The sequence below is a fragment of the Festucalex cinctus genome, chromosome 11 (assembly GCF_051991245.1).
Source record: "Festucalex cinctus isolate MCC-2025b chromosome 11, RoL_Fcin_1.0, whole genome shotgun sequence".
NCBI lineage: Eukaryota > Metazoa > Chordata > Actinopteri > Syngnathiformes > Syngnathidae > Festucalex > Festucalex cinctus.
In genome coordinates, this window is record NC_135421.1 from 15,798,373 (window position 1) to 15,812,180 (window position 13,808).

Consider the following 13,808-nt stretch of genomic DNA (forward strand, 5'->3'; position numbering starts at 1 on the left):
AATGTTAATTGGATTGTTTTTTCCACTTTCTGAAGCATTTGGGTGTCTCGGCTCAAATTGACCAGAGACAAAACTGCTATTCAAAAAGTTAAGAGTAAGAGCCTCTTTAAAAAAAAAAAAAAAATAAATAAATAAATAAACTTCTTCTCCTCAGTAATGGTATCAATAGTAATGTTAATAATTTGTGATATGAACCATCTTGGGATTTTTGACAGTTTGAGGTACTTAAACATGCCTTCGGGTCAAATTGACCCAGGTAATAATAATAATAATAATAATAATAATAATAATAATAATAAAAAGAGTAGTTTTGTTAGAAAGCTTCTTCTCCTCAGTAATGGAATCAATAATAATGTTAATAATTTGCGATATGATCCATCTTTATTGGGCTTTTTTTACAGTTTGATATACTTAAACATGCCCCCGGGTCAAATTGACCCAGGTAATAATAATAATAAAAACAACAGCAATAATAATAATAATAATAATAATAATAATAATAATAATATTAGGTATGTTATAAAACTTCTTCTCCTCCTCAGTAATGGTATCAATAATAATGTTAATAATTTGCAATATGAACCATCTTGGGATTTTTGACAGTTTGAGGTACTTAAACATGCCCCGGGGTCAAATTGACCCGTGAAGACGATTGCTGCTCCTGAGAAAAAGAGTTACAGCACACAGCATGTTGTAAGCGTTTTGTTTTTGGAGGGCTGGCACAAAGTCTGCTGACCTCCCACGTTCTCATTTCATTTGGACGGCCCGCTTGTTAAAGTCGTGCGTGTCCCCCCAGATGGTTTTCATCTGGAAACAGGCTTTCAAGGTCTCAACATACGTCCCCTGCACCCCACTACTCGATTCCACCTTGAATTCTTTTCAATGCCACACCTCCTTCAGTTATTGTTTTTGTTTTTTGTTTTTCTCCTGAATGGAGAGAAAAGAAATTATGATATTGGTGTTGTCATTGTTCACAATGTCTGCCAAATATTGACAAGTTTTATCAATGTTTTTGGTAAGCCTGTAAGACGTCGCTTAATACGGAAGCAAAATCATAATAACCTCCATGTTTATGTAAATGTTGTTGACGTGACGATGCTGCATGTCAAGGAGGGTCAATGAAGCACATTCAACATTACGTTGTTAAATTGAAGTCAATGCGTTGAATCGTTGCGCATTTATATTAGGGGTGGGAACCTCTAAATCAATATTAATATTCCTCAGAAAAGGTGTGCTTCAAAAAGTCCGAAACATAAAATATGTTTTAAAATGTTAAAATTGAAGCTATAATACACATTTTTCATAGAAACGTATGCAAAACTGAGTCGGTTGCTGGACAGATAAACACAAGTAAGCTGATGAGTCTTCTTTGCCTGAAGACTTGCGTGCATTTCCCCGCCACTCTTATGAAGCACTCCCCCTAGAGGGCTGCCAGGTAATTGCTCAATAAGTAATGCACAATGGAGCCGTTCTAGTGGCTGTATATTAACTACAAATATCGCAATACTTGCGTAGTACGCATATCGATAATCTATTGGGAGACAAAGATCACAATTTATCATGATATTGATATATATCGTCAAATTCCTAATTTATATGAGCAAGAATTTTGAATGATGGATACTGTATGAATTGAGGTGGGGGTTTTTTTTTGGTCATAAAAAAGGAACATTTTTGTGTGAGAATGCCTCGTGAAAATCTAAAAAAAAAAACTGCTTTGCAACAATATAACGTGGTATTTCCAAACATGTCTTTGATTTCATCTGCTATTCGGTGAAGCCCTAATCCGATTGGCTGACGAGTTTCATTTCAAAAGCTCGCACGGCTTGAAATTCAGACACATTAAAATGGCGCCGATGATTCAAACGTAGGCTCAAAATTGGATTTAGATCAAGTCTGCAGTGAGGATATGGGACCCTCCTGTTCTATCGTGGGTCAAAATGACCCACTTTAGAAGTTAGTGGAGTGTAACTTATGCAATGAAAATGCTTCATTTCACATATTTGCAACAAAGTCTCTTGGGATCCCACCTCCCCCTCTTTAATGCTTTTAGATACATAAACACGCTCTGGATACGGTTGACCCAGTGACAATACTGCTGTTTGTGACTAACGATAACAGCAATATCGTGATCTCACGATATTAAACCTGCTACAACGTATCGTCATCGTCATGTCATGATATTAAAAACAGTACATCTGTTAAAAAAAAAGTCAGGTTGATTTCCATTTGTGCAGTTCTAGCACCCTCTGGTGGCTAGTTTTTTTTTTTTTTTTTAGTGTAGTTTAATTTTCACAAGGCATGTTTTGGCCCTTATATGTTTCAAATCCATGCTATTGGTCAGATGAAGCAGAACGTAATATTATCATATCGTGACATCATATTGTGATGTTTGGATATCGTTACATCCCTGTTTGTGACATGCAAAGTTCATGGTGAAAAATAATTACTCGTAACTATGCAGTCGTCTCCCTGCTTGCATTTTCCTTTCACCACAGATAAAAATGCAATTTGTCTTGAGATGCAATCAAGTAATAATCCAGTTTATAAAGAACACGCACAATTGCATTAGTGGCTTACATGCTCGTCATTTCCTGACAAAATGAGTCAATTATTATGTGGAAAAAATATGTCGCGTCATGCCAACTGTTATGTCTGCAAGGAGTGGAGCCATTTTGACTTGTGAGCTGCAGCATATATATATATATATATATATATATATATATATATATATATATATATATATATATATATATATATATATATATATATATATATATATATATATATATATATATACAATTTTTTTTGATTGTGTTGTTTTCCAGGGTTCAACCAAATCTTCAAAAAGCATGGAGTCACGACGCAGACCTTCCAGGTAGGATCTGTTTTTTTGTACTCCTGTTGTGTCGCCGGTCAAATTGACCCCGAAACATCAGTGGTAATTCAGGAGGGTTAATATAACAGTTATTTCAAGTGAGATGAGAATTTCGATACATTTTTTTTTTTTCTTCAGACACAAAACGTTATTAACTCATTGACTGGCAGTCATTTTCACCGAAGCAATCCCGTTTGCTGCCGACTGTTTTACTATACTTTGATGGATTTTGCAAGGCCCACACAATATTGTGTCCTATTGTTATAAAAATATGGAACCTAGCAAAAGAAAAATGAAAGTCTCTTCTTTCATCAGGAAAAAACGTATATTTCTATCTGTTTTCGTTTAGCAGCTATTAGCATTAGAATATAGCTAAGTTTCATAATTATTCACAAATCTATTTAAAACAGCGTGGAAAAGAGCTTTGAGCAAAATTACCCTCGTTGATCTTTTATACTCTGCTACCACCTGCTGGCCGTTTTTGTAATCACTACCATTTTTTTTCACCCATTAATTGCAGTTGACAGGTTGCATCAAAGCTTTCTTTATGCTCTAGCATAAAAAAAAAAAAAAGGAAAACATATAAAAAACATATAAATACGTCTTTGGACACACGTAAAACATTTAAAATAGAACGTATTTTTATGATTTTGGAAGCAAATGAGTTCAAGTGGAGATGCAAATTACACGCCTGACTTACATGCAAAAAAATTGAGATATGAGTGCTGTATGGCGGCATTGAACTAAAAAAAAAAAAAAAACTCCCCAAAAATTGACACCTTGTGAATTTAGAACAAATACGTACATAAGTCCAACTATATTATTGCGTCTTGACTATCATAACTGCAGACGAAATCACATTATAATAAAAAATGTGAAGCGCAACATTTGATGGTGAGAACATGTTGTTCTCGCGTCCGTCCATATTTGGCGATGACGAATTTCCAGCAAAGCAATTGGAGCGTCTCCAGATGTGGACCAATTTTTTATTTTTTATTTTTTGCTGTACAGTAAAAGTGGGGGAGCAGTTCTCCCGCATGTTCTCAGCAGTTTCCTGCCCGTGGGCCGCTCGCAGCTGACCAATGTGGGAAATATGAAGCTGTCTGAGTGTGAGGGTCTCCCCACCCCCCCCCTCCCCCAAACCAGACCCCACCTTACCTCGACTTCATGCCGAACACTCACAATCAAGCGTGTTTGTGAGAAGTGTGAAATCAATTTCAGGAGACGACGCCAAGCCTCTGCTCGTCATTTTAGCTTCCCTCTTCTGTTGGGCGGGGCCAAAATGACAAAGATTGAAATCTTATGATTCAATATGAAGGGAAAAAAGCCTAAACACATTTTTTGGAGATGAGTCCAATTCACTGTGTGCCATTTAAATGTGCTGCGGGTCACATGATTAACTCATTTGCTCCAAAAAAAACGTATAAATATGTTCTATTTTAAATAATTTAAGTGTCCCAAAGACGTATTTATACGTTTTTTTCCGCTGAAACTTAGCTATATTCAAATGCTCACTGCTGCAAAACAGAAACAGATAGAAACACACTTTGTTTTCCTGGTGAAAGAAGAGACTCTAATCTTTCTTTTGGTAGGTTCCATGTTTTTATAGCAATAGAACACAATATTGCGTGCGCCTTGCAAAATCAGTCACAATTCAGTTCAGTAGCGTAATGTTTGAAAACAAACATTACTACATGATTAAAAGTCCTGTAATTAAAATTGAAATTCAATTCAACCGCACTTAGCAGATGTACTGTATTAGGTTAAAAAGAAAGAAAAAACTACTGTACGTATTTAATAAAATCGGTATTATGAAAAATTGTGTTAAATTATATTGAATTTTCTGGTTTGGAATCATAAATGTAATAGGAGAGATGAGATGCTACCACTGATCAGTTGCATGTGGTGTTGTGACCTTTTGTCCTTTTGGGCTTGAAAAATGATGTTAAGTGAAACCAAATGCATTTGTTGCGTCACCTTTCTGTGGAACAACAGTTGGCACAAAACTAAAACAAAACAAAAAAACAAACACAAATAACTGTTTTAATGATATTATGCAACTAGTCTTATGTTTGTTGTTGCACAGAGCTACTCAGTAGATGAGTATATGATAATGTTTAAAAACATTCCCTCTACCCTCGAGCACATGTATTGAAATCACATGCGGTGGATTATTTCCAGCGATTCCGAGGCATATTTTACAGTCTACTGGTTGGCATGAAATGGGCCACCTTGAGTTAACTCTCCTGTTAAGAGAGCGCCAGATCATTGGTCACTTTCACCCACTGCAGGTGTAATCAGCAAAAAAAAAAGAAAAGAAAGCAAATTACAACAAAAAAGCAAAACAAGACAACGCCGTCGCCAACTACTGTATTTAATTGTATTTAATATTTTTTTTTATTTCTGTATTTGTATTTATTTGTATTTTTTTTGTGTATTTTGTATTTAATTTTTTTTAAATTTATTTTTGCATTTTGTATTTATGTATTTGTGTTACATTACTGACCCGTTTAAAACTGTAGGAAAACATATTGCATGTTAATTAAAACACTAATTATATAAAAAAAAAAAAAAAAATACTTGAATTGTGTTATTTGTATTTTTGTATGATTCAACAGGGTGGGTCATAATGACCCAGGAGAACAAAAACAAAAACCTTAAAAATACCCGTGAAAATGTTTTTGTTTGTTTTGTTTTTGTTACATTACTGACCTGTTTAAAACTGTAGGAAAAAATATTGTATGTTAATTAAAACACTAATTATATTTAAAGAAAAAATATTTGAATTGTGTTATTTGTATTTTTGTATGATTCAACAGGCCCAAGGTAAGACCCAAGAAAAAAAAAAAAACAAAGACAAAAAAAAACAACTAAAAATGCCCGTGAAAATGTTTTTGTTTTGTTTTGTTACATGACTGACCCTCATAAAACTGTAGGAAAAAAATATTGTATGTTAATTAAAACACTAATTAAAAAAATATATATATTTGAATTGTCTTCTTTGTATTTTTGTATGATTCAACAGGGCGGGTCATATTGACCCAGGAAAAATAAATAAATAATAAAAAAATAACCCGTGCAAACGTTTTTTTGTTTTTGTTACATGATTGACCCGTTTAAAACTGTAGGAAAAATATTGTTCAGTATGTTAATTAAAACACAAATTATATATTTAAACAAAAAAAAAATTGAATTGTGTTATTTGTATTTTTGTATGATGCAACAGGGCGGGTCATATTGACCCAGAAAAAAAAAAAAAAAGCGGTTAAAATGTTTTTTTGTGCATTGTGAGCAGGAGCATGAGTCTGCTGCAGTCCCCGGAGGAGAACTACGAGTTGGACCTGCTGTACATCACCGAGAGGATCATCTCCGTCTCGTTCTCCAGCGGCGCCGAGGAGCTCAGCTATGCCGCCAACCTGCGCGAGGTCGCCTCCATGCTGCGCTCCAAACACGGACACAACTACCTGGTGCGCGCCATTTTTATTCAACGTTCGGCTCTACCCTGCCTCTTGCCCAAAGTGCAATAATTTATCTTCTTCCCTCCTTAGCTCTTCAACCTGAGTGAGAAACGTTACGACATCAACGAGCTTCATTCAAAAGTAAAAGTTGATTGCGAAGCGAGCGTTTTGTCCTTCCGTCTCCTCCGTGTCTTGACGCTTGCTTGCTGCTCCCCCTCGCGGGCAGGTCTTGGACTTTGGCTGGCCGGACCATCACGCGCCAGCGCTGGATAAGATCTGCAGCATCTGCAAGGCCATGGACACGTGGCTGAGCGCGGACAGCCACAACGTGGTGGTCATACACAATAAGGTCCGAACAAAACCAATCAACACGCTCGTCACATGCTTCGCACAAAATGGCTTGTTGACGGATAGTTTGCGGTCTGTGGTGCTTAAAGGGGCAATTTTGAAGCCATACAAGTGATTTGATTTTGATTTTGATTTCAAACATGCATAAAAAAAGACAGGAACAATAATTAGAAATAATGAAAAAAACAAAAAAAACAATTGTGAAGCCAAAACTTAATAATAATGGTAATAATAAAGGGAAAAAAAGCAATTGAAGCAAACAAGGAAACTTGATATAATATTAACCAACAAAATATATATATATATATAAAAAACTTTTATATTCCTACCCCTTTATCCACATTTCAACATCAAAATAGCAAAATATTTTCAACATTTGTAAATTTTGTTAGACTATCTAGTATATTATTAGACTCAATGAGGATAAATATACTTATCATTCGTAATAAATAATACACCATATATACTTTGCTTTTACGTAACAATAGCAATAATAATAATAATAATAATAATAATAATAATACAAATAAATTATTCCTATTATCACCAGCATAATGTAAACTAAGCATTTCCCACAATATAACCATTATCTCTGCACCTTTTTATCAAGCCCTTCTTCCTTTTTAGTGACCGGACTGGAAAACTTTGCACGATATGATTATTTATTTATTTTTTTAACTTGTGATATGAGAACTTTATGCTGGCAGTAAACTCAATTCAACTCACTCAAATAAATGCCACTCACAGTTGAAGTTTATTATTTTCGTCGTGCATAGTTTATTTGTGTCTGAAGTTAAACAGTTATATCAACAAAGCCTTCCCTTCACATGCTTCCCATTCTTTTCTCTTTTTTTGACGAGGGCCATGTTAAATATTTATCATTTTTAGAGTATGCCGTGGACCTCTGACAAATGGATGGCGGGCCGCAAATGGTCCCCAGGCTGTAGTTTGGACACCCCTGATTTAAACAAACAAGTAACTTTGTCTTAGGGAAATCTGCTAGCATAATGCTAACAGTCAAAGCAAAACGTAGCCGGGCTAACGAAACTATGCTATCAAGACCGGCCCCGTTAGCTTCATGCTAACATGAATGGAAAATGCCATTGACATGCTAACTTTAGAAATAGAAACTGGTTGTAGTCGTCTCTCCGACGTTTCCAAATGCACAAATTTTAGATTTGGCAACTCTGTCCTTGACTCTTTTCTTGGGGCCCTGCTACGCCCCCTTGAGGCAACGCAAATGTATTGCTTGTGTGAAACTGTCATTGACGGTTTGTAGCATGCTGTTATGGAGGCCTAGGAACAAAAAAAGAACACGTAAAAAAAACAAAACAATCCAGTCAAATGTTGTACTTGACAAGTGAGCTGACCACTATTTTCCCCGTTGCTGCCCAAGCGTCCCATCATTCTCCTGCGGCGAACCACTTTCATCAACGCCCCGACAGGAGAACCATTTCGAAAGGCAACGACCGGTCGCTCCCAAATTAGTCTCTGATTGTAAGATGTGATTTGTAATATAATCGTTGGCACCGGCATCCCCAAACCGCTGCTGCTTTGTTCCAAGAAGCTCCCCACAGGAGGGAGGCTACAAACATGGCGGTTGCCATGGCAACTGCTGCTGTTTTCCCAGGAAGTTGAGAAACAACTCTGTTGTGGGCTTGGAAGTTTTGCTACTTGTCTCTAAGAACAACGTCCACGTGTTGCCCATGCCTTATGTAACTAATAAATGCCACACAGCACGACATCATTTTCTATTTTTAGTATTTGGACACATTTTGGGGATGTCTTTTAACTCTTTTAACTGTCCTGTTGCATTTGTTTCTTGGCAAAAAAATGTTCCGCAGCCAATTTGACCAAAAGCACGTTGAGCCATTTGTCTGTTGTACTCCGCGTTAGTTTCATACTGGAAAGGGCATGCTAAATATAATATAATAATAATATACGTAATATAATAATTAACCATCTGTGAACTATTTGATTGTTTTTTTTTGTTTTTGTTTTTTTTTCAGGGCAACCGAGGCAGAACTGGAGTAGTGGTGGCCGCCTACATGCATTACAGCAACATATCCGCCAGGTGGGTGTTCAGACTTTTGCAATCAGTTAGTCGGGGGTCCCCGATGTTTACGGAAAACTGGTTTTGGGTGTTGTTTCATTAATTGTGTGTATGCAATGCAGCGCTGCCCAAGCCCTGGACAGGTTTGCCATGAAGCGCTTCTATGAAGACAAAGTGCTTCCTGTGGGTCAACCCTCTCAGAGAAGGTCAGCTTGTTTACAAACATGAATATTAGAAGACTGACCCTCCAGTGAACTGTCTCACAAAGACACGTCTGTTATGTCAGAAACGGCAATCATGATCAAGTTTGCCCCAGAGCGTGTTGAATTTTCTAAAAAGGCTCTGAAACATACACTTCTTAATTAACAAGCACATTAACATGGTATTTAAACTCCAGTCAGATGCTGGTCTTTGCATGTCTGAACTCAAATGATATTATTAAATTATTATTATTATGGGGGCGTCACGGTGGTCGAGTGGTTAGCACGTCCGCCTCCCAGTTCTGAGGACTCCGGTTCGAGTCCAGGCTTCGGCCTTCCTGGGTGGAGTTTGCATGTTCTCCCCGTGCCCGCGTGGGTCTTCTCCGGGTACTCCGGTCTCCTCCCACATTCCAAAGACATGCATGGCAGGTTAATTGGGCGCTCCGAATTGTCCCAAGGTGTGCTTGTGAGTGGATGGTTGTTGGTCTCTGTGTGCCCTGCGATTGGTTGGCAACCAGTCCAGGGTGTCCCCCGCCTACTGCCCAGAGCCAGCTGAGATAGGCGCCAGCACCCCCCGCGACCCTTGTGAGGAAAAAGCGGTCAAGAAAATGGATGAATGGATGGATATTGTTATCAGTATTACATTAACCCATTAACTGGAAGCTATTTTAAGTTTTACTGGATTTGGACTGATTTTGCAAGGCCCACAGAATATCGTGTTCTTTTGCTATAAAAACATGGAACCTACCAAAAGAAAGATTAGAGTCTCTTTTATTTGCAGCCAGGTCATCCTGGGAGGGGGATTACCACATCTGCGGCCCCTTCTCAAGTTTTTTTTTTTTTTTTCCCTGAGGTTTTTTAAAAAATTTTTTTTTACATTTTTCCTTGCCCCTTTCTGGTTTGATCAGGGGATGTCGTTACTATTTGTCAACTGTGGGCATGTGAAGCCCTTTGAGATCTTTGTGTGATTAAGGGCTATATAAATAAACTTGACTTGACTTCTTTCATGTTTCCATTTTGCAGCAATTAGCATTAAAATATAGCTACGTTTCATCGACATTCACATTCCTGGTGAAAACAGTGTCAAAAAGAGCTCGTTGCAACATGGCCCTGGTTGATCTCTTATACTCTGCTGCCACTTGCTGACCATACCATAACTTTAAGCGACCTCTTCAGGTCAGAATCTGTATCAAAGCCTTCTGTATGCTTTATGCTGTGTGCAATATTTGAAGCAGCAATGAGTTAAACTTACTACGGGTCAAATTGACCCAGGATCATGATTGCTGTTCAATGTGTCAGAGATGAAAACAAATGTATGAAATGAACTAGGGATGTCATGATCCCGATCACGTCATTTTCAGCTGATCGGTATTGAGAGAAAATGATTGGGGTTTTCATTTTTGGCAATTTTGTTTTTATTATTATTATTTTAAGGAGCTAGGATCTTGTTCAAATGCAAAAAAAATTGGAAACACTCCCCCCCCCCCCCCCTCCTTAATACTTTGCCGAGGAATCGGGTCGTGACTCAGTATCGGCAGATCCTCAAAATCAGGTGACTTGGACTCAGACTCGGGTGCAAAAAAATGTGATCCGGACATCCCTAAAATGAACCATTTTCATTTCATATGTTCAATTTGTAACAAAAAAGATCAATTTGACTCCCAACATAATAAGATGCTTATTAATTGATCGTCTTGCATGCTTCACTACTGTGAAACATATCGATTTATTTTGAAAAGATCTCCCTGTCAAGGTGAAATTGAATGACGCAATGTGTTGGGCCGGCCCCCCGCGCAGGTATGTGGAGTACTTCAGCGGTTTGCTCAGCGGTCACATCAAGATCAACAACAAGCCGCTGTTTCTTCACCATGTCATCATGCACGGCATTCCCAACTTTGAGTCCAAAGGAGGTATACGCGACACTCGCGTGGAAAATAACGCGCCGAATGCTCACAAACGGCTGACATGCTATTTTTTTTCTTTCTTTTTTTTTTTTTTTTTTATTTCTCATCAGGATGCCGTCCTTTCCTCAAAATCTACCAAGCCATGCAGCCCGTCTACACATCTGGCATCTAGTAAGTCTTAATCACGCTCAAATGCTTTCACAAGAATCCGGGGACTGGCAGACTTGGAATAAATTCAGTAGTAATAATAATAATTAAAAAAAATGCTCATTTTCAGTTATAGCTTATCCCCTGACGGCCATCTTCCCTTTTCCTCTCAAATGAATGCATTCCACTGACCTGCAAGCTCGTATTTGCACAATTTACGTTTCCTGCACTTTAGCTTATTGTCATTTGGTACCCTGAGAGGGGTCTGCTAAGATTTTCCGACGTTAGTTCTCAAGGACTGATGCAATCCCCTGTTTTTATGTGAGATTAGAGGTTTTTTTTTTGCAGCGTCGTCATGTAAAAACAAGCAATGTTTACATTTGATCATCAAGTGGCACTATTGACCAGGTTGCGGCGGTGGATTTCTTTGGCCACTGGATGGCAGAGGCGCAATGACGTGAGAGGTTAATTATGTCTTCGTTACAAGTACAGGAGACGTACAGTATGTATACTAGGGGTGTTAAAAAAATCGATTCGGCGATATATCGCGATACTACATCGCGCGATTCTCGAATCGATTCAATAATCGGCAACATCGTTTTTTTTATTTATTTTTTTATTTTTATTTTTTTTTTAGGATTCACACCTTAAGCATGGAAGAATGTTATATGAACGGAACATTAAGCCTTAATATTTTATTTCAATGCTGTTCAAACATGAAACAGATTACAACCTCTATAAGACTGAAATTTCAGATAAATAAATAATACATTTTCATATAAATCTTACACTCTACAAGCTTACTGATTAGTATTTTCTAAATTTGAATGAAAAAAAAATCGCAACAATCGACTTATAAATTCGTATCGGGATTAATCGGTATCGAATCGAATCGTGACCTGTGAATCGTGATACGAATCGAATCGTCAGGTACTAGGCAATTCACACCCCTAATGTATACTACTATATACTTTACATGCAAGTATGTATCCTGACCAGATATATAGTTAAGTTTGTTAGTTGTGAGAAGCCCTCACTTCTGTTTGGTCTAAAACTAATCATAATGAACTAAATGAATCCATTTCAAGACTGCTGATCAAAAGTAGTTTTTGAGTCGTCCAAACCAGGTTATTATTATAGTTTTGGAATTTTCAAGTTAGTTATTTTTTATTTCATTTTGAGTTTTTTTTTTTTTTTTTTTAATTTAGTGAGTTTTAAATTAGTTTTCAGGGTGGTTCTGTTAGTCTTTATTAGATTTAATAAAAAAAAATGCTTAGTTTTAGTTTAGTTTTAGTTAGTTTCAGTACTCGTTTTTGTTTTTTAAGTGTATTGTGCGCAATATTTAATAAACACCATGTTAAAATAAAAAAGTAACACATTTCTTACCTAGCGAAGGTGATTTTCTATTAGCTGCTGCTTCGATGACGTCACTTCCGTGTGACACACTTTCAATCATCTTTATTCCGGTTAATATTGAAATAAATATACTTAAAATAACATTTAACATGAAATAAATTACAAAAGACTAAAACAAACATTTTTGCTGTAATTATAGTATAAAATGTAGTTTTCAGTGTTCATTTTTTTTTATAAAGCATTTTTTTTTATTTGATCTTGTTAACTAAATTGTTTTTTGAATTTTAGTTTTAGTTTTTCCATTAACTAAAATAACCTTGGTCGAAACGGGTTTAAAAAACATCAATAAATGGATTCTGCTCAAATCAAGGACTTAAATGGCATTAAGAAGCATTAAATACGATATCAAGAGGCGTTAAAAGTTGAAATATAATTGTTCATTTTTTTATTTGACATACAGCGTTCTGTAAAGGACTCACGAAAACACTATAAGCAATAATAAATGCGATTTGTGGGAACTGTTGACTAGTTGTAATAATTTAAAATGAACAAGAGATGCTTCATATTCCAAATACCAGTTGCTCTGAATTTGAAAAGAAACATCCAACATGAAACATTAACGTCACCTAGTGGCAGAAAAATCACCTCAACACAAGCCTAGTCCAAATCTATGACTCACACTCACACTCTTTTTTTTTTTTTTTTTTATTACTGTATCAATGAACAAAAAGATACAACCCTGTCAAAGTACATTTTCAGTACACAACAATTTTAATCTATGTTTTTACTTGTTTATTTCTGACAATTTTAGACAGTAAAACACAAGTTGACCCAGAAACATTATTCCTCTGTCTGAAAAATAAAATCATCTGGAGGCTTACAATAAAAACTCGACAGGCCGCTCTACTGTTTATCTTTTTACAGTAAATGTGTGAAATTACGAGCAGGCCGCACCCTTCTACCTTGAAGCCCCCCCCGCATAGCATTCCTTGCCACTTTTCTTGCTCACATGCTCCCTATTAGCACTCGCCGCGCAGCGTTTGATCCGCCGCCGCAGTTGTTGGACAGCCTTGTCGACACTAATGCCCCCAAATTAGTGCGACTCGACTGTGATTACGCTGCTTTGAAAGTGGAGGCAATTGGAAGCAGATGATGATGATGATGATGATGATGATGATGATGAGCACCACTTCACAGAGCTGGAGGAATACAATGTACCGTACTCTATATTCCAATTGATCATCTGGACTCGGTGATGGTGATGGCGAGCGAGGCTGTTTTTTTTTTCTCTCTCTCCCTTTTATTTATTTATTTTATTATTTTTTTTGCAGTAACGTTCAAGGCGACAGTCAGACGAGCATCTGCATCACAATTGAACCCGGCCTACTTCTGAAAGGGGACATTCTGGTAAGAAGAAGAAACGATAGCATGCTTGCGTTTCAGAAAGTTGCCTCCTGGATTTAA

At 36.9% G+C, this 13,808-nt stretch overlaps 1 protein-coding gene across 8 annotated transcripts in view; it reads left to right on the forward strand.

Moving 5' to 3' along the window:
* tns1b (tensin 1b) overlaps positions 1 to 13,808 on the forward strand; it is a 130,664-nt gene that overhangs the window by 80,895 nt on the left and 35,961 nt on the right. For all 8 annotated transcript variants that reach the window (XM_077535907.1, XM_077535908.1, XM_077535910.1 and 5 more), the window contains 9 exons: positions 2,829 to 2,878; positions 6,174 to 6,345; positions 6,427 to 6,477; positions 6,563 to 6,685; positions 8,694 to 8,758; positions 8,860 to 8,943; positions 10,735 to 10,847; positions 10,952 to 11,012; positions 13,676 to 13,751. In XM_077535907.1, the coding sequence (XP_077392033.1) occupies positions 2,829 to 2,878; positions 6,174 to 6,345; positions 6,427 to 6,477; positions 6,563 to 6,685; positions 8,694 to 8,758; positions 8,860 to 8,943; positions 10,735 to 10,847; positions 10,952 to 11,012; positions 13,676 to 13,751 (795 nt within the window). The remainder of the gene's footprint in view (positions 1 to 2,828; positions 2,879 to 6,173; positions 6,346 to 6,426; positions 6,478 to 6,562; positions 6,686 to 8,693; positions 8,759 to 8,859; positions 8,944 to 10,734; positions 10,848 to 10,951; positions 11,013 to 13,675; positions 13,752 to 13,808) is intronic.